Source organism: Phragmites australis, chromosome 2, assembly GCF_958298935.1.
Source record: "Phragmites australis chromosome 2, lpPhrAust1.1, whole genome shotgun sequence".
NCBI lineage: Eukaryota > Viridiplantae > Streptophyta > Magnoliopsida > Poales > Poaceae > Phragmites > Phragmites australis.
The window spans coordinates 30396483-30423615 of NC_084922.1; the positions used below are offsets into that span (position 1 = coordinate 30396483).

A 27133-nucleotide genomic window follows, 5' to 3' on the forward strand; every position below is an offset into this window, starting at 1 on the left:
TTTTCAACAAAATCAAACTTTTGAGGGGTTTTTTTACAATAAAATAATTTTTAGGGAGGAAAGTTAAAATCCAAGTGATTTTTGGGAGGGGTTTGCATTTTTTCCCGTAATACTACTAGCTTCGAGTTGCCCTATCAAAAGAGTGTTGTTTTTTATTTTGTTTGTTATGTTCGTACTTGTTTTTCAGACTGTGTGCATTACGATGGTGCAAAGAACAAAAACGAACTCTTATATGATTATATCTTTTTATTATAATAATAAGAGATAGTAAAACTTTTTTTATTGGAAAAAACTTATCCTTTACCACCGTACGTCCATACCTAGCTCCGAGATCACAGCGAGAAAGCTACGGACCTGGGAATCCACTCGATTTGTAGCACCTCCATCAAGATCATGCATACTCATCAATAACAAGTAGTACACGGTTAATTATTAAAGTATAAGTGAATTATTTATTTTTCTTTATTAATTTAGGTTTGTAGGTAAATTAGTTAGTATATGTGATTTAATATAGTATTAGGATCAGAGGTTTTAAGTTCGAGTATTGACAGATGTAATTAAAAACAAAAATTATAGTAGCCCTTATTTCAACATTTGAGGATCAATAGAGCTTTCATACGAAGGAAAATATTAAAGTATAAGTGAATTATTCATATTTTTATTCATTTAAATTTTTAGATAAATTGGTTAATATATACAGCTCAATATTAATTACATGCTTCCCGCCGTGCATACCGCCGGAGGAAACCAATGTGCTGACAGAGCAGGACGTGGGAAGCGGATGCAAACCGGACGGACGGAGCAGAGCTGCAGCTCGCCCGATCACTGGCGCGGGCGGACGGACGCTTGTGGTGGCGTGAGGAAGGAGTTCACGAGCGGGTGTTGTGCGGTTCACGAGCGCGCGCAAGCGGACAGCGCTAGTGGAGGCTTGACGCTAGCTCAGTAGCTTGTCCGGACCCGCGCGCGCGCCACCCCCAAGCAACAGAACGAGCCGTGCCGTATCGCCATATGCGTTTTCCTGTAGTGGCAACCGCAAAAGCACAAACTCCAGCGGCTAGGTAGCCAGACCCACGGGATCCAAGCTGGAACGCCTCCGTAGCTTGCACACCTCCTGTGTTTTTGGCCTCCGGGGCTTGCGACGAAGGGGTTGCACTTGCTTGCCCGTGCCGTGGCGATGCGTGCAGCTGAAAACTTTGTGTGATGCATGCACGGCTGACGGGTAGGTCCCCTGGGCTCAGTTTTGCGCGCTGAGTTGTTGAGGTATGCTCATCGATGTGTGTTGACACTGTTTGTAGAGATGTAAAGAGGGGGCTAAGAGATTATCTTTGGTTAAATTTCTTATTTCTCATCGAAATTTTTGTCAATCATCTTTATACCACTGTAAAAAACAAAATTTCTTCTTTGCCATCAATTTTATTTTTGGTTCCTCTTTATACCACTGCAAAAAAAAAAATTCTTCTTTGCCATCAATTTTATTTTTGGTTCCTCTCATGCCACTCTGTGTTCTGCAGTTGAAATTCATCGTTCACCAACTGTTCATAGGTATGGTTCGACAGATACAGTGGTTTTCTTTCTTCAAAGATCAGTGGTCTTTTATTTCTTTAAAAGTATCTAGAATTTTTTTATGTGTTAAAAAACCTAAAAATTTTGTGTAAAACCTAAACTAAATGTCTCAAAAAATACTACTTCATAACTTCTAATAATTTTTAGGATCTCAAATAAAATCCTAAAAATCTAGAAACAATTACTAATATTCTTTTTATATGATGAAATAATTTTTAAAATTATTTCACTAATATTCTAAAATGCATATATACAGAGCATTACAAAGGAACTCATCTTTTCACCATATAACCTAGGACTATAAATAATTTTAGAAATTAGTTCATTATATAAAAAAAATATTAGTGAGTTTCTCATACTTTTAGGATTTTATTTGAGACCCTAACAATGGTTAGAAGTTATAAAAGTAGTATTTTTTTAGAGAATATTAGTTTAAATTTTACACATGTTTTTTGGATGAATTCAATTATAATGGGTTGCACATGGATTATGGAACATATATAAAAAATTCTAGAATTTTTAAGAAATAGAAGACCATTAATTTTTTAAAACAGAAGATCATATGCCATGTGAACAGTACATATGCACATGAATTTTGATGGCAAAACTGAGCAAAGGCTCACAGAGTGGGTATGGAAGGAAAAGAAACCAATGATAGAGAAAGAATTTTGTTTTCTGCAGTGGAGTGAAAAGAAGGGACGTGTATCCTCTGATTTTATTTCATAAAGTCACCGGAATGTACAGTAATATGAGCCATGGAGGTACTGTAGCAGATTATCTGATACGTTCATTCCGGATCTAACGGTTCAGAAGTCTTAATGTCACAGCACTGTTCACCCTCTGACTTTGCTTCAGCAAAATCAGAGGATACGATTCCGAAAAGAAGAGGCAAAATATTTTATGGCAAATACTGTGGTGTGCAAGAAGATTCTGCTCATTGTCTTGTAGCACATGAGGCTGTGATCAAACCATAAGGGATAAGCATGATGTTCAGCTGCTCTCGAATGATAGGTACTACAATGAAATATCACGTTACAAAGTACTATGCTATCACATAGAGTCCGATCCTGAGGACGGACGAAGGTTTACTATCTTGCTAAGTTTAGATATCATAGCTGTTCGAAATTCAGAAACAATTCCTACTGATAGTCAGAATTTCTTACAATATGAGCAAGAACATCCGAATTTTTACTAGAAGTGGAAGAGTTATACAAAATTTGCACCACAGACAAAAGAACTGATCTTGCTGGATTGAAGTGAAGTACTTGCTTAGGCCATTCACCTAGAGCGTGTTTGGTTGCTCGTATAAGTCTTTTTTTGGTTCGGACCATGCATGGAATTCGGTAGAGAAGGTTGTTTGGTGCACTAAGTCTACTGTAGCAGCTTGGCTGAGCTGATGCAAAAATACGACCGCGTGCTGCACCCAGTGAAGCTCAAATCGAGCTTCGCTCGTGGGCCTGGCTAACCTGATGCAAGGGCGCGGCCGCCTCCTCGCTCGGGCCATTCGAATCGTGCACTGCAGTCCACCAGCCTGCACTGTCCTCTCCATCCACATGGCGAGAGGTACCCTTGATCCCCTTCAGCGAACTCCCTTGAGGTGAGTACCCGCCGCCTCCTCCTGTGCTGCATAGAGCAAAGGTGGTCAGCGGTGTAGAGTAGAGGCTGGTGGGGGTGGCGTAGGCCGGTGGTGCATAGATCCAGAGGGGTGGCTCAGAGCAGAGGCGGGTGAGGGTGGCACAGGCTGGTGGCGCGTAGATCCTGAGGGGATGGTGCGGGCTGGTGTCTCGCAGGTCCGAAGGCAACAACACAGGCTAGCGGCTCGTAGATTCAGAGGCGATGGCGCCGAAGGGGCAGGAGGAGCACATGGCGACGGTGTCGGAGGGCCGGGCAGCGCACTGCGCTGCAACGCTGAACGGGAGTTAGGCCAAAGAAAAAAATGGGAGTCGGATCATTTTGTTCGTATAGTTAGATCTGTGTAAAAGCAGCGTTGCTCATAAGTTCATGAGTTTTTTTTGTGTTTTTGTTATTTCTTGTGAAAAAAATGTTATGTTCAATGTGAAAAAAGATGAGGTAACCACACCCTTACTCAGGTGTAAGGTCACCATACTCGCCGAATGCGGTTAACTAATCACCTTCTCAGCACATTGAACCTCCATGCAACCTCAGATTCAACCTACCAATCACAGACTCAACTCAGCATGCATCTGTAGCTGCAACCAACCAAACACTCTTTTTTTCCAGAATATGGACCTCCTTAGTCTGCTTCTCCTCATACAGGATATACGCTGCAGCTCTACGAACCCTCATGAGTGTGATTGGTTATCCGCATGGACCGTATATACAAACTGAGTTGAGTCATATTTGTTGTAAGGAAAAATATTTGGATGGTTATATCTATCTGGACAGGCTGAGCTGACATTCTATTTGATTAACCAAATTTAAGGTTACATAAACGAATGTAAGAGTTGAAATTGTGATCGATTGCTCGTATATAAATAATTTTATAACCCTTTCAAATAAGTCTACCTACATAAGCGGATACCGGGCTAGGCTATAGAGGGGAGCTCGAATCGAGTCAGACTGTGAGCGTATATTTACATATATCGGGTCAAGCTGTAACAGTGCATACGAATAACCAAATATATTTCTCGCTAAATATATACGCATCCACCATATTGCTTTTATACGAACAACCTATCACATCACTAGATTTTTCTATAAGGACTTTCCATTTATTTCTGACCCTGTCTTGCTTATTGTTTTAGTGGGATATGAGCACTACTCGCTTTGTTGCTTGAATATAGGTTCGTAGAATATTTTTTCGGCGTGCAAACAATCAAATATAGTAGGTCATCCTGTTAGGTGGTAGCAATTTGAATACTTCATTTTATGAGCTGAGTAACATATATAGCTACCTAGTACGATTTGTAACAATCAGTGCCGGCTCAATATTGGACTCTGTATCATACTGTGGGAGAACCATGTCAATGTCTGAAAATTCTCATATCTGGCAAACCGAAAAAATATTGTTTCGTCCTTTTGTTCTTTTTGTTTGGAAAAGGAACAAGGTGTAACTGTACTTTTACAAGAAATAAATTGTAGATATGATATAAATTAATATTAGGCGCATCTCAGCCTCAGCCGCTTTAAGTCTTAATCTGTTCTAGATTTTAGTGCTATTATGCTTTCCTTTGCCATATATGCATTTTTCTAACTCTTGATTAATATCATTGGAGACACTAGGTGAAAAAATGTCAAGGGTGATGAATCATAATATACATATGTGATAGGTGTCACACTGAACGCGTTATTAGTGACTAGTTATTAGTGACGGATAAGGATCTATCAACAATGATATCATCGGTGGTGGATCATAACAGTGACCCATCACCTATAAGCGTCTCCTATATATTAGGGTGAGAGACATAAGTGATGAATAACTTCTTCACCCATCACTTATGTCTGTCACTCATATGCTAGGGAGAAATATATAAGTGACTGGTAAACTAATTACCTATCAGTTATGTGTATGTTATCATGCTGATTGACCTGCTTCCTAGCTGCACCCTAGAGCATAACCAGAATTTGGCAGACATCTTCTCCCTGCAGTCAATATTAACGCATCCAAATCCATATCTTCAAACACTAGCTCAAATAGTATTGATCACAGAATCTCTAAGGTTACAAAGTGCCAATCAATTTATTACAGAATCACAAATATTACAAAGTTCTGATCAACTCATATTACATAAGACCTCCCACCTAGAGGTTCTATAGTGGAACTTGCCGTGTGTGCTGATGACTTCAGACACTAAGAACTCAACGATCTATTATCGAATCTCCGGGAGTGCACCAACGTTGAAAAAAAGAGTGTCAAATTGTTACATAATTTGATGCATAACCAATATCATGTTATTATGAAATTAAACTAATTACTGAAATTAGTTATGAATAATCTCGTACTGAACTTACATAAAAGGATTTGATATGTTTCATGTGGAGCGTAGGAGTATGTTCCATGCAACATAAAATCCACAGGTGTTGCCCGGTAGTTGGTGATGGCATTGCTAGAAAGAAAATTTAGTGTTAGATCAAAAGAAAAAAACAGCAAAAGGGAGCATTTGGTAATCTGTTTGGTAGCACTTACTGCGAAGCCGGTCTTATGTGTCAGTCTGCGACCATCTTTCTCGTTGTAGTTAGGTTGAGCTCGAAAATACTTGTCAAAAACCCTGCATAAAGATGGATTGATTAGGGAGCATTTGAATGTTAGAAAAGTTAAATATGTAAACTAAGTCAGGCAGAACTTACGCATCGAGAATTCCTTTTACAGTATTGTAATCATGCTGTCTAAGTTTGCCTTTTGGTCCTACTAGTTTTGACGAGTCGAGGTAGAACAGAAAGTCCCACTTGAGACAAATGACCAGTAAGATTTAATGGCCACCGGTATTGTGGGCACCCATCAGGTACTATATTTTGGAATATTGTTGCATTGCTCTACCCACATGGTCCACAATGTAGTCCGGGTGAAATTAGATGATCGATATTATTTGCCTCAGGGTCAAGACATGCGATGAAATCATTATTCTTCTTTATTTCTTTCATCAAGTGTCTTTAGATAAAAACATAGTTAGATTCAAGATTTAGTGGTATTAATTCATGAATATTCATTTTCAAGGGACTTACAATGTGAAGATCCCTAATAACAAAACGTTCAGGCCATCAAGGTTGAAGATGTTGTATAAGTCATTGAAACCCACAATGAAGTAGCTATCGTCATTACTTAAGAGGTGTCACCATTTGTACTATACGACTATGGATGTGACATTGCTGTCTCTAGAAGACTATATGTAGTAATTATGCAAGTTGACACATGCTTTTTTCGCCCTTGTTAGGCCATCTACCATCATCATAGGCTTTCCATATTGGAATTTTGTATTAGCACTAGTCCACACTGCTCCAATATCTATGGACTTCTTTGCTGGTACAATGTCCTTCGACATCTTCGGCAGGTGCTTCTTAGAGCCTTTCTTCTCGACTTCCTTTTCCTTCTTATTTGGACTCTCTAGGGGAGACAAAATTCGATCTGGAAGCGAGACTGCCGGATACGGAGGAGAAGGCAGTAAAGCCAGCTTCTCTAGAGGAGGAGAAGGCAGTGAAGCTGCCTTCTTTGGAAGTGGGGGACACGACAACAGTGCACTTGGAGCTTGTCTAGACTAGGATACACTGGAGACCATGATATCGCTCATTTTCCACTGGATCCTTTGACGAAGAGCTTCACCCAGAGTTTTGACTTCATCATTGGGGGGAGCTCCAACATGTGATCGGCGCATTGCCATGTACCATATTCACCGTAACCACAGTATAGTTTGCACGTATCAGGACCGTATGTAAGATACAAACACCTGGAAGCACCTGTCCCCTTGCAACCTCGATGTGATACCTGTCAAGCTTGATTACAAGGCTGCAGGCGTAGGCCCTTCTCGCAGGTCAATCGTATCGGCTCAGTCACAGTAGCAGCTACTTGTTGCTCGACTTCCTTCGAGGTGCAGCTACTCTTCCCTGCAACTCCGGGGCTAGCTTCTGCTAGCGTGGAAATATGTATTGCCTGTGATGCAAGCTGCTCCATGAGTGCAAGCTCGACTGGAAAAGTGAAAAGACGTGCAAGGTGCATATATAATAACCATCCCAGTCGAGCTTTGCACTCATATGTATGGTAAATAGTTATCTTCTTTCATCATTTGCGGGACAATTTCAAAAGCATATGTATTTGTCATCATGTTTAAAGCATCTAAGGAACAACACATGGCTATTGTAAGTATAATTGCTTTCGGAAGATGAAAAACAATATGAGCATGAATCTCATCTTACATAAACATAGATAAAGAAATAATAGAATGAACTAAATATACATGACCTTTGAAAGATATGATATCAAAACACAAAAATCATTTTCCAAAATCATATATACAAAGTGTTCTAGAAAGAAGATACATATTATACATAATAGTGCTCTCAAAAAATGAATGACAATTGGCCCCAAGACTAACAAGGTCATGCCCCCTAATTTTCCTATTAAAAACATCATTGACTGGATAATTTATCAAGTTCTCAACTAGTTCTTAGACCCTGGACCGAGTTCTCAATAATTAAATAACATCATCAGTAGTTGTGTTGTTGTGCTAGAACAGCAATAGCTCATATACTGAACAGAACTATGTGATAGCTGTTGAGTCAGAGACAATCAAAAGGACATCAAGATTCAAATCAAGTACTGACAATAGCAAAACAAGATGAATGAGCTTCATTATCCAGAACCAAAATTGGTAAGCTATCTCTAGACTAACAGCAGCAACACACAAACTAGTCATCAGAACCACAGTAGATAGCCCACTTGACAATCAACACATGAAATATGTCTTAGTACTCAAATTCAGAAGGCGGTGAAAGCCACTAAAGTAAATCATCAGGGGCTATCACACAAATCACAGAAGTAGTATATCATAGGTCTAACTAATGTACTTAATAAATTTTCCAATCTCAAATTATTAACTCATCATCAAGCAACTAGAGTATGTAACAGTGTTATCTAGTACAAAATCTGGACTGGCTACTTTGAACATCATAATGAGTAAACAAAATATGGACTAGCTACAAGATCAGCAAGAACAAATAGTAGCACGATGTGCTGATCTATTCACTGAACCAACTTGTCCAAGATCAAGGACTTAGTGCAAGAGCGCAAGACACAAAGGTCTCTTTCCACTGTAGTTGAAACATTCAACATTGAGCAGAGATGAGGGAGAAGATGGAGGGGAGGAGCAGGGGCAGGGACGTACCTCGGTGTGAGGGAGATCGTGGTGCACTTAGGGGCAATGGCGGTGCCCCGAGTTTGGCAGGGCTCCGAGGGGAGCGAAGAGGGCATCGTCGACAGGGGTGGCGATAGGCTCGAGGGTGACGACAACGGTGACGGGCTCGACGGAGATGGAGATGGGCTCAGCAGAGGGTGACAGCGAACCCTAGCGTGAAATTACTTAGGCGCGCGAGCGGGAAATGACTTAGGTGATACGCGCGGGGACGTAGCCAATATATTCATACAGCTAATAGGTGACGGATGGTACATTTTACCCATCATCTATTACAATTACCCATCACTTAATTTAGAGCGTCAGTGACGAGTAATAATGTTAACCTGTCACCTATGAGTTACAATAAGTGGCATGTAACATTATTTACCCATCACCTATTATAATAAGTGACGTTTGATTAATTTCACCAGTCACATTTTACTTTTCAAAGAGAAAAAATTTAGTTGAACAAAATTCAAATAACTTGAAACCTAAAATTCAAATTTGACATTAATATTACAAATTCAAATAACTTAAAACCTAAAATTCAAATTTGACATTAATTTATAAATTTAACACTCAAATTCAAATTCACCATGGATCCCTTCATTATGGTTCGAGCGCGGGTATGGAGTTTTCTCGGTCGGTGAAAGGCGTGGCACGATTGCAGTAGCAAAAGGGGGGATTTCATTGAATTGATTGAACTCCTCCTCATCAACGATGTTTGCAACTCTAATGATATGTCTTTTCCCAGCGAGAACCACATGGTGTTTCTTCTTTGTTGTGTTGGTCACATAAAAGACTTAGCGAGCATCTTTAGCGAGTACAAATGGCTCAGACTTGTATCCGACATGTTTGAGATCAACGCTAGTGAATCCATACTTATTATTAGTGACGATGCCCTTTGACCCATGTACCCAACGGCACCGAAACAGGGCTACCTTGAATCCCAAGTAGTTCAGCTCCCAGATCTCCTCTATTTCACCGTAGTATGTGCCCCTCTATATGTCGTTGTCATAAGCATCTATACGGACACTACTATTCTGGTATATGCTCTTCTCATCTTAGCAACCGTGTAAAATATATATTCATTTATATCATACCTTTGATATGTCATAATTGTGTATATAGGACCCGATGCTAGTTTTTTTTATCAGAGCACTTGTAGGAGTACTCGATTGTCTGATTCGATCTCGGAACTAAGTTGTGAACCTTTGCATATGTTGCCTCACAACCCAAGCTTCAGTCTGTCCTGAATTCTCTTCAAGTAGCATCTGCTTGTGCTCATTGATATATAGGCACACTTCGCTCATTTATTGTAGCATGAGGAAATGAACTTGGTCGTATGCCTTCTGATTTTAAGTTATTGCCATCTTCCCTAGGACCCCTACACCTGCAAGCCTCTTCTCATGGCAAGACTTAGGCACACCAATTGGGTTATTTGGGTTAATATAATTAACAAACCACTCTAATGCCTCCTCCGTCGCGTAACTCTCCATGATGCATCCCTTAGGAAAGGCTCGATTCCTTACGTACGACTTGAGAATGCCCATATATCTCTCATGTGGAAACATGTGATGCAGAAATACGGAGCCAAGGTAGTGTATCTCCTTCACAAGGTGAGTAGTGAGAGGTACCATGATATCAAAAAAGGATGGTGAAAAACACACCTTAAGAATACATAGAGTCTCAAAGTATCTTTTTTTTAGCTCCTCCGGCAAGTCTGGATCGAGCACCTTTTGTTCAATTGCATTAAAGAAAAAGCACAGACTCAGGATAGCCTTACGAACCTTAATTGAGAGGATGATCCTAATAGCTACCGTAAGCAATGACGTCATCATCACATGGCAATCATGAGACTTCATCAAGGCAAAATTCATTTTCAGCTCTTTCACGGAGACAAGTCTTGCGATGTTGGACGAGTAACCGGAGGGAACTTTCACACCGTGCAACAACTCGTAGAATTCTTTTTTCTTTTTCTTGGAAAGAGTGATAGCTGCTGAGGGTAGGTGTTTCTTTTGTCTGTGTCATGTGCATGGAGCTGTGGCGTTAAGCCTATTTTTTCAAGGTCAGCTCATGCGTTCTCATGATCCTTTTCTTTTTCCTTCATTTGGAGCAATGTACTGATCAGACTTGCAGATATTCTTCTTTACATGCATGTTGTTGATAGAGTGGTGAACATACAATTTTTCCAATATTCTAGCTCAAATAGTATTGATTTCTTATTCAACATTCCTAACTGTTCATCATCATTGGAGGATTGTTTTTGCATGTCAAAGATAACATTGATATTCTTAACCTGATTGTGGATATCTTCCCCGCTGAAATGCCTCAGAGGTAACACTTTCTCCCTTGTGCCATCGAACTGCTTGTCCATGTTTCGGTGCGGGTGCTTCCTAGGAAGGAAACATTGAGACCGCATATACACTATTTTCTTTGAGTTGTTCAACCTCAAACTGCATATGTCATCTAAGCAATGAGGGCAAGTTTCACATTTTCTTTTACTCTGACGTGACAAGTTACGAAATACTCGCAGATCATTAATGGTGACGAATAATATAGAATGCAAGGTAAAGTACTCTTGCTTGTACCGATCCCAAACCTCGACGCTTTTCGACCAGAGTTTCTTAAGATCATCGACTAAAGGCCTGAGGTACGCATCAATATTGTTGCCATGTTGTTTAGGTTCTGATATCAAGATCAACAACATAATGTATTTTCTGCTTATCACAAAGCTATGGTGGAAGGTTGTAGATCGATAATATAATAGGCCAGATGCTATGTGAGGTACTCATATTACCGAATGGATTCATACCATCTATGCTCATAGTAAATCTAATATTTCTCAATTCTTCAGTGAACCAATCAAATGTAAAATCAACGATTCGCCACTGAGCGGAATCCGTTGGGTGCCGTATCATTGCGTCATTCTTATGATTCTCCTTATGCCAACGCATCAATTGGGCCTCATTTCTATTGGCAAACTGACGTTTCAGCCGAGGAATTACAGAAATACCACACCACCTTCTTAGGAGGACATTTACTTTTCTTGCCTCCATCCCCGTCACCATCGTCATTTCTACGCTTATATCGATGGGTTCCACAAACGGGGCATTGATCTAGCTCTACTTACTCTCCACGAAACAAGATACAATCATGCTTACATACATATATTTTTTCTATTTGCAGTCCTAAAGAACAAATTATCTTCTTCGCGTCGTAGACGCCCTCGGGCACTAAGTTCCTCTCCAGTAGCATGTTCCTTAGCAGATCCAATAATACTTTGAAACTCTTGTCAGTCAACCATGGGTTGCCTTCAGTTGTAGAAGCTTTAGATTACTAAATATCTGCATGTACTTCTCCTTACGGTTAGGATAAAGGGGCATCTTGGAATCCCGCACAAATTCCTTAAATTTAGCAAACTCGCCATTGTTATACTTGTCGTGTCGGTCGACATCCCGCACTATCTGGTCCACATTCTCCATAAAATCCTCAAGATCATTATCATTGAAACCTAATATGTCTTCATCCCTAAGATCATGATCCATTTCACCGGGTGTAAGTCCTTGATCCACACTGTTGACATGTAGGACCCGATCCATCTCTCCATCGTTAAGGCCTTCATCACCATGTTTGTTCTAACATGTATAATTCTCTTTAAATCCACACAGGACTAAGTGTGTATGGATATTGTCTGGTTTTGGGAACTTCTTATCATTCTTGCAGTTGCGACATGGACAATACATTACTGTTTTACAACAATGTTTCAGATCCACCAAGGCAGCACTCATGAAATGCTTCACTCCACTCAAGTACTCCGAACAAGTCTGGGTCTCAATGTACATCCAACTTTTATCCGCCGTCTATAATTAATGAAAAACATTCATTTTTCATTAACAATTATCTTAATTTTGTAGTTAAACATGTGATTAAAAATTACATATAAATACACTAGATCTATGGCATTTCATGGTAGATCGGGCAAACCTAGTATCAAATATAACATAAATACAACTCACTTGTACTAAGATTTTAGATAAAGATGCAAAATAGTTTATTACAATTCAAAGCACAACAAATCTACCAAATAGGAATTAGAGGTGGAGGAAAGGGGGAGATGCAAACCTTCAAAGACCAATACTAATTCAAACTTCAAATCAACAAGATATTAGAAAATTTCTAGCGGAGCCGGTAAAATCACTAGCACTGTGTGGGTGACACTATTGAGTAATTGTTCACTCGTACAGTGACGAGTGAGCTCTTAAAATAGAACCATGTAATAAGTGACGGGTGATAATATGACACGTCACTTTTTACTTATCATAAGTGACATATCATACTACGACCCATCACTTATGACTAGTTCAAGGATACCTGTTAGCTATGCCAAGTCGATCTGTCACTTATGACTGGTGCAAGAAGATTCATCACTTATGATCATGTTATAAGTAACGGATGTAATCATTATCTGTCACTCAAGTCATAGGTGACGGGTAATATTACGTCATATTTTACCTGATATTTGTGACGGATTTATAACCTGTCGTGATTTGAGATGATGTAAGTGACAAGTTATATACACTAAATTATATCTTTTTTATTTATTTTTCACATAGTGAGACAGAGCACATGGTCTAACTGGGCATGAATCATTGCTATAGCTTGAAACCTTCTTCCAAGTGAATTGGTAGCTTAATTTGAGCCCATCTAGAATTGCGAGCTGTATCGCTGTCAAAGAGCTAGAACACGACGGCACACGCGTGTGCAAATGGACAAAGTGGTGAGGTTGTCATCTTATGATCTCTGCATTAATTCACATGTAACTAAGAGTCACATGCGAAGGTTGTTACATACCCCAAGGGCCAATCTTTTTTTCGTTCACATATTATACAGACTGACAAAAATTGAGCCACATCTGCATGCATGGTCGCCTAGTTGTATCTCACGACTGTCAGGTTGATCCAGTTGGAGGCACGCGTGAGTCTTGACAGCTAGTGGAACAAAAATGTACGTACGTACCATCTACTTACAGGCCGGATCGGATCTTAGCATTATACGGTCCTGCGCTCTGCAAGTTCATCACTGCTACCTACAAATTGTTTACCTACAATAAGGTACGTTCTTGCCTTCTTAGATTATTAATCTTCAGACCTATCGGTGTGCTTGTTGTCTTTCACTGAGCAGCTGCTAGACGCCGATTTATCGTCAAACCTTTGCAGAGATCTCATTCCGTCTCGTGAGTGAAGCAGCATGCAGTGAATTCCTTAAGGCGTGCCGCATGAGGCCTGATTAATTGGGTGATTTGTTGTACACCGCACGTATGACTAGGACTAATGCCGAATGACATTGTGCACAGTAGCTTGGGTTGCTTTTATGTAAGCACGTTCACAGTATCAGAAGTGCTGTATAAAACATGCAATTTGCCGGATGCAAGTAGGGACAATTCGTTGTCTGTCATGGAATGTTTCTGTTTTCTTTCCCTTATTTGCCACTCAAAATTTCGTGTTCCCTTTATGCCATCAGATGACTTTTTGTTGCCCTTACATGCTATTACCGTTAGTTCCGTTAGGCCCAGCTGCCGCTAAGTCAACAAAAGTTGTCAAATTTTTATTAGCATACTACTTCCCTCACAAATACTACGGTTTAACCAAGATCTAGTCAAATTTTTAAAACTGTGACCATCAATAGCTTTCAAAATATTTAGTTTAGAAATATAAAAATCATACATATAAATTTATCTTTTGAAAATATTTTAATATTATATTTTTATTAGATATTATAATTATGTTCTAATAGAAAATAATAGTTAAAATTGCACATCAAAGACCATAAAAAATAGAAAACATCACGTATTTTTGACCAGATAGAGTACTATTTTTACCCTCACAGAACCCATGGCCACCTGTCATCTCCTCACTCTCTTTCCCCTCCTTATTCTCTCTCACGCTGAAACCAATCCAAGCATTACCGATTCAGCTGGAGGAAATATCCAATCAAATACAAAGGAAACCAATTAAACTAAATCAATAAAAGTTACTTCTCTCATCTTGCTCATTGCAATCAGACATTCATACCACACAAGACCAAATAAAATTGAGTTTTTATTGATGAGCAGGAGGTGGGAAGTGAGAAGGTGGATGTAGGACAAATTTTCTTCAGTCGGTCATCATCCTCATGTTTGCCGCTACTTCCTCATCGAGTGATGAGTGCAGGCACATGTTGGCAGGGTGACGCCATGTTGTGTCTCCCTGGTGTACTGGCACCAGGTTAGAAAAAAGGTTAGTGCTAAGTAGGACATTTTAACCACGTATGTTGGTGCTCCTAGGCTAGTGTGGTGCATTTGCACCCCCATCGTATCCAAAAATATTACTAAAATTAGTTTTGATAAATAGTAAATTATTATAGCTCCGATAAACAATAAATAGTCATACATCTCTCCGACACGGTGCTTAGATGAGTCAAGAAACCCGAGATAGAGGGAGGGAGATGGGTTATCTTGAGAGGTGGATAAGGGTGGTGATGTAGATCGGAGAAGATTGGAGCCTAGCTCGTAGGTAGCTTTCTTGTCATGTGCTCTTATCCCTCTCTAGTTGCCTTCTACGTTTCGTTTTGTTTTAGGTCGAGGAACAAGAAGAAGAACAGGTGAGAAGAATATGAGGTGAGGATAAAACAATCTTTTTGCATCTCAGTTAACCGGTCATAGCCGGAAGTGGCAAGGAGGCGAGATAAAACTGAATGAATGGCACACGAGGGAAACAACGAAATTTTGATTATGGCAAATATGGAGAATTTTGTTAAAATTCGATGGCACGTGGGAAATTATCCAGAACATGAACCGGCAATTTATATCCTACAGTGTGCCTAGATTCTCGTGATGAGTTCTCGGTGCTTGTAATCAAATGATAGCCCCGATGCAAATTCAGAACCCTAGCTGTCTACCGGCGTCCGAATAGCCGAACGGAGCATGCATGCATGTACCGCACGAAGTAGAAGCTAGACATGTAGCTCAGTACAGCGCTTGGTGCAGGGAGTGCTGGTGTTCGATCTCTGACCTCGACATGTGGAATGAGCAGTGAGCTGGGTACATTGCCTCTTGATTTGGTCCTAGGCTCACACAGCGGTGGACGCAGACATGGTGGGAAGGGCTCTCTTTTTCCTTCTCCATCTTCACCTCATATTCTTCTCTCTCTTTTTTCATTCTGGTCTCCCCCTCTAATTCTTCAGCTGATAGGAGAGATCGTAGATCCGCCCCTGACAAGACGTACTCCATACTAATCTTGCCGCAGCGTGTCTAGATCATCTCGAATCAATGTACTGTATACTACGTAGCAGTAAAAATTTCACTCGAGTATGTTTTTCCCTCCCTCTTTCAATGAACTTTTCTCTCTTTTGCCTTGCAAAATTACAAGTACGAGAAAAGAGTTCTGACCGTGTTCTGCGAGTCCTGACCGATGAAGTCACCCCGATCTGGAAGGGCGATACAGGGCGTGGTCTGGCGGACGGACGGAGCACGGAGAGCTGGGACGGACGGATGGATGGATGGACGGGCGGATGATTGGATGGGGAATGGAGGATTGCAGGGTGGTTCTCTGCCTTTTGCGTGGCTGCGTGGGGCCCGGCTGGATAGTCCGGTTGCTGCAGTTGGGTCCGGCCGAGGTGCAGACAAAGTACGAGTGTACGACGCTTCCGCCCGTGACCGTTGCCATGTGACCCGGGAGAGCACATGTACTCCACTCCATACCCTCTACCCTCGGACGGCCGGCCTGTGCGTGGCCGCTTGCTAGCTTCTCCAAAACGATTGCCAGGACCGACTCTGACGGAAATGTTTGCATGCGGCATGCCGCTGCGCCTGTGTTGCCCTGCGTGCCGTCATTCCTGGCCACGTATGGGTTCCGGCCACACTCCGTCATTTCCGGACACATACTCCTACTACTGCATGCATTTACTACAGTACCTAGGTCAGTCCGAGCCACACATGTGCTTCACGAGTGATGCGCACAGTGCGCAGTGGGTTCATAAGCTCAGCATAAAACTCACTTGAGCCTCGGTCATCCATGGCTGGCTCGTGGACCCTGAATCAGTCACTCACATAGTCACATGCCAGCCTTTGGTTTTGCAACCAAATAGTGGGCTCACATACGCATGGCTGTACAGGGATAGCCATGGCACTATGGCAGCAGCGCAGAAATGTTCCAAAATCGAATAATGGCATGACAGGAAGAACCTATCTTGGGAATTTGGATCAAAAGTACGGAGAATCACACACAGATTGGAACATGGGCACATGCCAAGGATGCTGAGTCGAGGCAACATTCATCATGGGCTAGTAGGCAAATTCTGCCATTTCTGGTTGGGCTTTGGCGTTTTTACTGTTCAAAACTTGTTTTGGATTCCTTATCCTTCATTTTAATTATCGTTATTGATGTACTCCATAAAGATAATATAGTGCATAACGCTCCATATGAAATTACTTTTGTTGCACCAATAAATCACAAGCAGAAATTCTCCCACTTCGTGAATCAATGCATATTGCCTAATTTTATTACCCAAAATGACTAGATAAAGACAAGATGGATGCCACAATATTGCTGTATGGATCATAGGAGTTACTGGAGAGGGGTAACAAACATGTGAGGTTAACCACACTGAAAAATTCTGAAATAGCACAACAAAGGAAATCAAACGCTACAAATGGCTATGGGGATGAACAAAAGTAACAAGAGGACACTACAACCCCTCTGTGCAATTGCAAGACTGACGCGTATGTTTGCCCTTGCCTGCACGGGAGTTGGGGCCCCATCTCCCAATATTTTTCATTTCATTTTCACCTAAAATCCTGTGAAACAGGAACATAGCCAACTCTGAGGTCTGCTATTTAAACCCCCTCCCTTCCCTCCTCACAAGCCTCTCGCTCTGAATTCTCCATCTACTTTCCCAGCACATACGCACTCTAATCTCCACACAGCAAATAGAAACAAACAAAAGGATGAAGCTCAGAGCAAAAGGCATCGGCCTCCTTCTCCTTGTCTTGCTTGCTCTCTGCTCCACCATTGACGTCTGCGACGCAAGAATAGGCAAGCATTGGAGGCAAAGGGGCTCACAAAGCTCGTCTCAGTTAAAGAAGAAAGGCAAAGGAAAGAAGGGAAGCTCCCACCGTCAATACAGCCGCAACCAGACGAGCCCGAAGCCACCGGTCAGCTCGACACCGAGTCCTGGTGCTGGCAAAGGATACCAGAATCCATACCAACCAAGTCCAAGCCCAACCCCGAATGCTCCTGTCAGCCCGAGTCCAAGCCCTGCCAACGGCAATAGGCATTCAAGTTCCAAGTCACCAACTCCAAGCTGTGGAAAGGGTTCTCAACCGCCGCCACAGCCACCATCGGCAGGCTCACAGGGTGCAGTCTTCAACGTGGTTGATTTTGGAGCCAAGGGTGACGGAGTCTCAGATGACACTAAGGTTGGCAGCTTTGCCCTTTCAATGCTCTGCTTCAAGCATCAAGCATTCTCTGGGTCTGAATTTCTCAACAGCAATTCTTTTTGTCCCAGTTTGCCTTTCAAATGCTCTGTTTCAAACTAACCTCGTATTTGGCATACCATGCATGATATCATGTTGGTTACATCCACGGGGCCTGTCATACCAAGGACGCCTTGAGATTAGAATTTCTCATGCAGATTATTTATTATCTTCAGATTGTTTGGAAATAGCATGAATGCAGAACTGGATTGATCTGTCAGAAGCATCACAGCATATGATGGTGGACGTTTCATTGTTGCATATGATCATATCAATTTTACTATCACATGATTCCCAGTGCAGAGCCCGAGAAAGTTGTCACTAGTGTCATACTGCTTTCATTTTTGTTTATTTGTCAACAGCTTTTTTTACTATAGCAATTTTGATCTTACGTTTTTCTTAAAAAAAAAATAAATACTTGAAAGTATACAATACTAATAAAGTATATTTCATGACGAATCCAATGATATAAAAGTAAGTTTTAGTATCTATAAACTTTTCGTAAAAAAAACGCAAAGTCAAAATTACTATAGTAAAAAGCGGGTGACAAGTAAACGGAAACGAAGGTAATGCTTTTTTTCTGAACTATTTTGCCTGACTGCATGTGTTGCCGGCAATTTGATTTGTTCCCTATTTTGGCATTTTCTTTTCATCTCTGTCACATGAAAGTTTGCGCCTCATGCATAAACAGATTTCTTTACACATTCAACTGGTTGAGTTTTTTTTTTTTTGGGGGGGGGGGGGGGTGAGTCATGGAAGATAACAAAGTCAACACAAAATAAGTTAGGGTTCACAATAGGAGAACCTTTTGTGTGCAGAGTTTACACAAAAACAAACTACTGTAATCTTGTGATTCCCAGGCTTTATAGTCAGGGGATAACAAACTGTGTTAACTCTGCACACAAAAGGTCCTCCTGAACCCTGACTTTGTTTCACTTTGGCATTTATGTAGCCTAAAATTTTTCCTTTTGCAATAATACATCGATGGTTGTTGGTTGGATTCTGCATGAATAAATATTAGGCTTTTAGATGGAAGTTTTGAAAACTAATTCAGACCTAAATTTCCAAAAGGTAATGCTCTTTTCAAAACCATCAATACAGTTGGAGTTTTCCCAATAAAAAAATGTACGAGCTTTTTTAGTTAACTCATGGAAAAGTGGGAGATGCTATTGCGAATTTGCAAGAAAATAAGCCTTATTTGAATATGCAATCCTCATTGTCCAAAAACTCTATCAATTCTACGGATTCTTCAGTTTTCAGTAAAAGAACTTCATTTTTCGTTTTTCCTATTCCGTTTTTTTTTGGGGGGGGGGGGGGGGGTCGAAACTGCCTTCTATATGACATACAGGAGAACTGCCGGCTACCCTGCATAGGGATCTGTGTTTTACCAGTGCGTTTTTCTCACCTGATGGGTTTATTGTGATGCTAGAGTCTAGAGCACGGTGGCTTTTCAGAAGAAGCTAGAGCTCATAAGTGTGCCTGCATTTGCATACAGGCTTTTGAAGGAGCGTGGGCTGCTGCCTGCAAGCAGGGGGCATCTACGGTTCTCGTACCACCAGAACTAGAGTTCCTTGTTGGGCCAATCTCGTTCTCTGGGCCTTACTGCAAACCAAACATTATCTTCCAGGTAATTATGCTCCTAGTCCCAAAGTAGATACTCCAAAAATGCTTTCCCCCTGATAACTTACATAGCCTGAACTGGCCTACGAAACTGATTATTCATAAAGGATAGGCTATATTTTTTATTTTCCCATCTACTTTGATAAGTGTGCCAAGTGCAACAAGACATAATGGACGAATAAGTGTAATAAAAAACAAAATATAATGGTGTTGAATGGTGTGCTTATTTTGCAGCTGGAAGGAACAATTCTAGCTCCAACCGGTGCTAAAGCCTGGGGTTCTGGCTTGCTCCAATGGCTTGAGTTCACCAAACTAAACGGAATAGTAATTCAAGGCAATGGCATCATCAACGGAAGAGGGCAACAGTGGTGGACCTACTCAGACCCAGATGATGAGGATGATGATGACACGGTAAGAGCTGGCAATCTAGGGTATCATTCTCTATAAACTACTAAAAAGTTGGTCATTCTAATAGCTTACCTTGGGTACTTTCCAGCAGTACAATGTGGAGCTTGATAGAATGCCACAGATCAAACCTACAGTAAGAATATCACTATCCTTCTGCAAATTATTATCATTTATCACATACAGAAACAAAGTAATGGCTAATTTGATCTCGTACTTGATGCAGGCATTGAGGTTCTATGGTAGTTTCAAAGTTGTGGTAGCTGATATCACTATTATCAACAGCTCACAGTGCCATCTTAAGTTCGACAACTGTCAAGAAGTGATGGTCCATGATGTGACTATATCCTCCCCTGAGAACAGTCTCAACACTGACGGAATACACCTGCAGAACTCCAAAGATGTCAGCATTCATCATACAAACTTGGCTTGCGGTAATTCCTCATTACAACTAAAATCAAGAGCCGTCTAGGGTATATTAAAAATGCTGAAACATTTTCTTTTTTCCAGCATTGGCACACAAAATAGACTTTCAACAAGAACACAAGACAACTCGTATGTTCTGTAGATATAAGGCATTATCTACAAATTAGTAACTTAAAAGAATTACCTAGGATCACTGAAAGTCTGTCCCTCAGTTCTGTATACTCTGCATTTCAAAGGACGGGTTTCAGAATTAAGATACACTGAAAAACTGTTGTAAAGAGTACTTGAAGTATCTAACTTTCTCAGTTAATCCAAAGTAGCGTAACATAGGCAACATGGCATCTTTGTCTTATTTGATGCAGGTGACGATTGTATCTCCATCCAGACAGGATGCAGCAACATAAATATACACAACGTGAATTGTGGACCAGGCCATGGAATCAGCATAGGTGGACTAGGCCGGGACAACACAAAAGCATGTGTTTCAAATGTTACTGTAAGAGATATCAACATGTTCAGAACCACGACTGGCGTCAGAATCAAGACCTGGCAGGTAAGCTTGTCCACATAGGTTCAAACAAAACCCTAGTTCAAGAGCAGAAATTAGTACATTACGCCGTTACATAAGGAAAAGGAAAGAAAATGTCCTCTTCTGACATCTCTACAAGCAAAAATCTTAGGAACTTTCCAAAAAGAAAAAAAAGATGATGCCAAGCAAAAATCTAATACTTCCTAAGCTAAAAAAAGTGAACTCTCATTTCTTGCAGGGTGGTATAGGATTGGTTCAAGACATAAGGTTCTCAAATATACAAGTCTCGGAAGTTCAGATGCCTATTATGATAGATCAGTTTTATTGCGACAGAAGCACTTGTAGAAATCAAACATCAGCAGTGGCAGTATCTGGGGTTCAGTATGAGAACATCAGAGGGACATTTACAATCAAGCCTGTCCATTTTGCATGCAGTGATAGCTTACCTTGTTCAGGGATCTCTCTTACCGGAGTGCAACTCAGACCAGTGCAAATACCCCACTACCACCTAAACAACCCATTCTGCTGGCAAGCTTTTGGGGAGCTCTACACTCCAACCGTCCCTCCCGTAGCTTGCCTGCAGATTGGAAAACCCGCTGGGAACAACTTACAATCATACCATGACATATGTTGAAACAGTGAAAGTGCATTCGTCTGCTAATTGGTGCTTATCCATGAGTGGTCGTTGTGATACTTCCGACCCCTTTGCACCATTGCTTGGTGGTGTGCATATATACAGTTATTTTGAGGTCATTGTTATTAGCATTTTAACCTTTTAATGAAAGCAAACATTGAAACATATATTTTCATTCGAAGTAGTCATACGGCAAGCATATGTATTTGAGTTTTCCAAAAAATATGAGTAAACATGATGTCAAAAGATTGGTTGGTTAAGGAAAGGTCAATAAGTAGAGCTACAGCAAAGGGTCCAAAGGAAAATGGTAAATACATAATCCTGAACAATCAAATTGATATGCAGAAAACAGATTGCTAAGGATATATAAAAGCAATAGATTACCACCTTAGTAAATGTAACGGGAAAATTACTTGGACCAAAAGAAAAGAAAATAGTTATTTAGGGAAACTAGAAAATGCTTAGAACAATGAGCAAGTGTAATATAGTCAGTTTCTAGTTAACAAGTGCTACCTGTTATTGCAATGCACAAATATAGTATTCAATAAAGAAAAGTATATAACATTTAGGAACAAAATTAATGGGTTAAGTGGGAAATATTTTGGAAATTGGTGGAAAAAATGTTCCAAAGAGATCAAAATAGTTGCAGAATAATTATATGCAGACATAGGATGAGTGATTAACTAGAATTAGTAGCTGAGTACATGACATTCAGAAGTGCACAATTATTAATTAGTATATAAATAACATGCCTCTGCATATAATATTTTTTTCTTGTGTTTTCGAGAACCTCAGCTAAACCAGAACAAAGCAGTGTAAAAATAGTAAATATGAAATATGGGGATAACAGGGCCTGGACTGGATAAGTAATTTCGCCTTTCTTAAAAAAAACTCGACTGACCTAGGAAGAACTAAGTGACATTATAAATAAGAAGAAATAGGCACCCAAATTCGCGTCGAAGAGGACTCTAACCTGGGTGGTCTAGGTAATTTCCCCATTCTTATTGGCATATAATGGGGAGAAAACTGAACGCAGGATCCATAACTGTAAAAGATGGAGCATATGCATAGCTCTTTGCCTTTTCTTTTTTTTTCCCCCCAACTAGACACAGTATATGTGTTCAACTGTCTATTATCAAGAAAAAGTATGAATTTGTGGAGAATTTTTCTTCTACCATATATATTACTACCTCCACTCACAAATGATTCTCACTGGTTGACAATATTCTTTGAGCTCTAACCATCAATATTTTAAAACTTAGAAGCATGTCAAATAATCACATGAAACTATAGTGTCATGGACGCATTCCAAATAATAAATCTAATGATACAATTTTTATGTAGCAGTTCTTTATACCTTAACTGATTGATGGCCAAAATTCAAAAGCTTTGGGCAACCAGTGACAATCATTTGCTAATGGAGGTGGTACATCATGTAATCATTTGCAGTCCATACATGCTTGTCCAACAATCAAACCAGCCACTCTAACAAAATAGATGTGGCAGTGAGAAGGAAGATGATATCATATCATACATAACTAAAAAAGTGTAACCCTAATTAAGTACAGTCATGCAAACTCTCACCATGAACTGCTCAATAAAACATGAAAATAAACCGTGCCCATTAAATATGATTCAGGTATGTTAGCAATGTTAACTTCACAAAATATCTTAGTGTTGCTTGCATTCCACAATTAAATAGATTGTAACCCTTCGTTAAGTCTTTTAAGAAATACAAAAGAAGAAAATTTTGCTTTCCACTTTAAAGTGGAGAGAGGAGCCCATTACATTAATAATATCATGGAAAAAGCAGCACTAAAATATCTCTTAAAAGTCTTAAACATGCAGACAACATTAGCATTGAAAATGACACCTCATTTGTAACTAGGAAATTTGTTGTCCGTAATTTCATTGATCTTGCAGATAATAAGGCATAGCAAGACTGCCAACACTGGAACTACAGCAGTGTGTTACTGGTATAACCAGATGTTCCAGAAACTCTTCAGGCTAAAGCTCAGCTTGGCTATGTATTTGCAAAACTTCCATAACCTGTGCATAAAGTGGCAAATATAATTTGCTAAGTCAGCCAAAGTAGAAACGTGAGATGAAATAAACCTGCTAAAGTTTGGTATTAAGATGAAAATAAACCTGCTAAAAGTCATCATCTTGAAAAACTAAGAACATCCTTTGTCCCCTTGAAGTTCTCAACAGTTTCAGGACTTGTTAGCCCTGTTATTTCCTCGTATTTCTTCTCTAAGTTCTATGTAAAAAAGAATGAGAAAAAGCGTGTGAGTTCATCTGAGCAGAAATCGTAAAACAATCATTACATGCCAAAATTTAAACGCTGACATACAAGCCTGGAGACATGTTTATGCATATGTTATTAGTTTTTATTACACGGAAGGCGTCTTTAGCTGACATGATGCTGAGGTGGAAATTGTAAACATGAAAAGTCAGGAAACTTCTGACTTATCAGGATTCAAAAGCATGTAGTTACTGCCAAACAGAACAACATATGCCCAAAATAAATAACAAAATGTCGCAAAGATAGCAACTAATACCAAATGAAAATTTTCGATTTAATTTCCCAATGATGCACTGGAAACCACACTGTACTAACCTTCAGTTCCTCACGTATGGTTTCAAGAACATCCATAGTCATCCTATCAAAGAAAAGAATCCCCTGCAAATCCACAACCAAATATTAAGAATCACAATGTTGAGCCACTGTTTGTGTATGCATGGCTTGACGACATATTCTTTTTCATATCACTTTGTGACTGCCACTTCAATGTATTGCAATTGTACTTCCGTTTTATACACTGGTGCAGTCTACAACTTACCAACTTAACCACTAATTTCTATCATAAAAGGACAGTAAAGCAAAATAAATATTATCTATATATTTCGTTATGAATCCAGTAAGACAAGTTTGCGTGCCCACTGTAGTAATGTTTATGTAATGATTGTCAAACCTAAAAATATTTGTCAGGCATGAACTCTAGGATCACTTATATTTGCGACCAGAGTAAATATGAGATAATACATTAAACATAAGTAGCATATATGTATTTTTATATATGCTTATAGATATATGTCTTAAAAAAGAGTGATAAAACACCTAATTATGGTATTGAATTTACATCCATATGGCATTCAATTGAAGTCTTAAACTCCAATCATTTATACCTCCATTATGAGAATTGAGGTATCCTTACTCCTTAGTTCTAGTTGTCACTTGTTAGTCAGTTGCGTGAACCATTGCACTTGTTGAACACAAAGGGAAACTCAACTCGAAGAGTTGCTAGAAAATTCTTGCAGACAGAGGTGACAGTTCGCTTGGATAATGGCTAAACACTTACCTGCAAATGATCAAACTCATGCTGGAAAACTCTTGCAGGCAGACCTGACAGTTTAACTTTGATCTTTGCCCCTGTAACATCGCGAGCATCAATTTTCACATTTTCTGGTCTCTGCAGGGACACAATGGTCAGCATAGTTAACTAAAATTATCAATCATGCACTTTTCAACTGTGATAGCAATGATTTCATATATCCCAAATTTGTGATGATTAAAGGCGGGCTGAACTTTGGAATATCAATTTTCACATCACGCAGAATTTTAGCAACTCAAAGCCGATTTCTCTTATCTTAATATTATACAATGCCATGCAACAAAGACTAACATAAATGAGACTTAACTTTCGATTTATTTATTTTTTTTGACAAGCACCAAACTAAGGTCAGATAAAAAACTGAATAGTAGAAATTTCCCACAAGGTAACAAAATCGGTACATAAACTATTCTCACCACCACATTGGCATATATTCCAGGAAATGATAAGCACCCTTCTTCAAAAACAAGCAATCGCTTCGCGGACTTGTATACCACTGGGTTAACAAGGACAATCTCCTCTCCTTCACCCTTTACCCCAGCTGGATTGAATACCATAAGCTGCACATTCACTCCGACTTGTGGTGCTGAGAGACCAATGCCATCCGTCCTGTAGAAGAAACAACCACTTAAAATAACCAGTACAATGTCTAATAAGTTGTGTATAACAGTTCTATCAAAGCAGAATGCAGGCCTATGATTGGATATGCCGAGATTAATTGGATTTGTTGGTTGAAAAGTATAATGTAGCGCAAGCATTTCAGTAAATCTATCAAAAGGCCAACACATCAGTCTCAGGTACACTCTATGGAACACTAACCCACTCCAGGTAGTCTCGTCAGTCCAAGTGACAACTCAAACCACTGATCTAACAACGGAAGTGGCAGGTATCAAATATGGTGCATGACTCCTACTTTTACAGCAATTTGCACCGATTAAATCAAGCTCCTACCACCAACCAACTACTCAAACACATTCCACATTTCCGCACCCAAACATAAGCCACCTCAATCAACCAGTCGTACGGGGATTTCATGAAAATAAGCACTAACTCAAGTCAACTATTATATATGCATCCAATCAACCTAACATAGCCACGCATATTTCTTATAAAACAGTGGCAGATCAAATTAGTTGCCACTAGCACGGCACACTCTAGCGCATCTCATCAAACGGTTGCGGTGCACGCAACAGAGAACCTAGAATAGGAAAGCGCAAGGCTCAAAGTCCGGACTCACTTGTACATGACGTCGAACATCTCGTCGGCGAGGGCGCGGAGGTTGTCGTCGAAGGTGTTGATGCGCTTGTTGCGCGCGCGCAGGACGGGGTCGGGGTACTGCACGACCTTGAGCGGCGGCTCGAACCGGAGGTCGGCAGCTGCACCGTGAACGTATCATCAACAAAGTAAGCCGTAGCCCAGAGAGAAGCACTAGACACGCTCAGTAGTGGATGGAACTTGAGAAGAAGCGGCGGCAGCGGCGACTAACCTGTGGCGAAGTCGTCGTCCTCGGCGGGCGGGGCGGCGGCGAGGGTGGAGCCGAAGCCGCGGCGGGCGCGGGCGGCGAGAGGCATCGCGGGTCCGGCACGGCGCAGGGGCAGGGCTCCGGGGTGCACGGCGAGGAGCGGGTGAGAGGAGGCCGCGAAGGCGAGGAGGCGGGGGCAGAACTGGAGGCGGAGGCCCGCGGCCATGGGAGCGGCGCCTTCTCGCTTCCGCTTCGATATTTTCCCCCCTGGGCCCTGGCGATTGAATTGGGCGTGCGGAGAGAGGTTGGCGGTGTGGAGTGGCGCACGAGGACGGCATGACATGCTCGTGGCTCGCTCCCGACACCTCTGGCTAGCATTCGATCCAGATCGGACGGCTTTCGCCTCGGTTCTGTGTGCCTGGTAGCTTTGGATCCATCCGAGTCGTCCGCTAACCATAGCCCATTTTGTTGGGCTTTAGCAGCCCAGCAAGATGAACATGGACTGGGTTGAACACACAAACTTTTAGCCCATTTTACTTCACGCTTCCTAAATCTCAGATAGATGAAATTTAGGAGTTAGGGTCAGACGACGGATTCCAACGGCTAGCGATGGCTTAAGGTTAGGGATCGGGTGTGGGTGCGTGCGTGAGGTGACATGAGGTTGAAGACATGATGTTGAAAGCAGCGTCGGGCGCAGGTGCGGGCGCGAGCGACGAGAGATTGAAGACGGTTGTGAGCCG

The 27133-nt window shown here is 40.8% G+C and overlaps 2 protein-coding genes and 1 long non-coding RNA gene across 5 annotated transcripts; 1 reads left to right on the forward strand and 2 right to left on the reverse strand.

The window, feature by feature from the left end:
- Nucleotides 1-17084: 17084 nt before the first annotated feature.
- On the reverse strand, nucleotides 17085-20303 carry LOC133908336 (uncharacterized). The gene is made up of 3 exons (XR_009908182.1): nucleotides 20165-20303; nucleotides 20023-20078; nucleotides 17085-18037 (listed from the first exon to the last, which is right to left on the reverse strand). It is a non-coding gene; the product is annotated as an uncharacterized LOC133908336 (long non-coding RNA).
- Nucleotides 17395-22587, forward strand: LOC133908334 (polygalacturonase At1g48100-like). Of its 3 annotated transcripts, none has more exons than XM_062350319.1 (7): nucleotides 17395-17865; nucleotides 19418-19549; nucleotides 19777-19953; nucleotides 20039-20083; nucleotides 20174-20381; nucleotides 20736-20926; nucleotides 21141-22587. In XM_062350319.1, exons 1-7 carry the CDS (start codon nucleotides 17395-17397, stop codon nucleotides 21534-21536), a joined length of 1620 nt encoding a protein of 539 aa, XP_062206303.1. In that variant the 3' UTR covers nucleotides 21537-22587. The 3 variants fall into 3 exon arrangements, with proteins under 3 accessions (XP_062206303.1, XP_062206304.1, XP_062206305.1); XM_062350320.1 differs by having other exon boundaries at nucleotides 20042-20083; XM_062350321.1 differs by lacking the exon at nucleotides 17395-17865 and adding an exon at nucleotides 18673-19312.
- A 618-nt stretch (nucleotides 22588-23205) lies between these two features.
- On the reverse strand, nucleotides 23206-26717 carry LOC133908335 (peptide deformylase 1B, chloroplastic-like). Its single transcript, XM_062350322.1, has 7 exons — nucleotides 26418-26717; nucleotides 26169-26307; nucleotides 25348-25540; nucleotides 24899-25009; nucleotides 24157-24219; nucleotides 23685-23796; nucleotides 23206-23585 (listed from the first exon to the last, which is right to left on the reverse strand). The coding sequence occupies exons 1-6, from the start codon at nucleotides 26617-26619 to the stop codon at nucleotides 23698-23700; spliced, it is 807 nt and encodes a 268-aa protein (XP_062206306.1). The 5' UTR covers nucleotides 26620-26717; the 3' UTR covers nucleotides 23206-23585; nucleotides 23685-23697.
- Nucleotides 26718-27133: the final 416 nt, after the last annotated feature.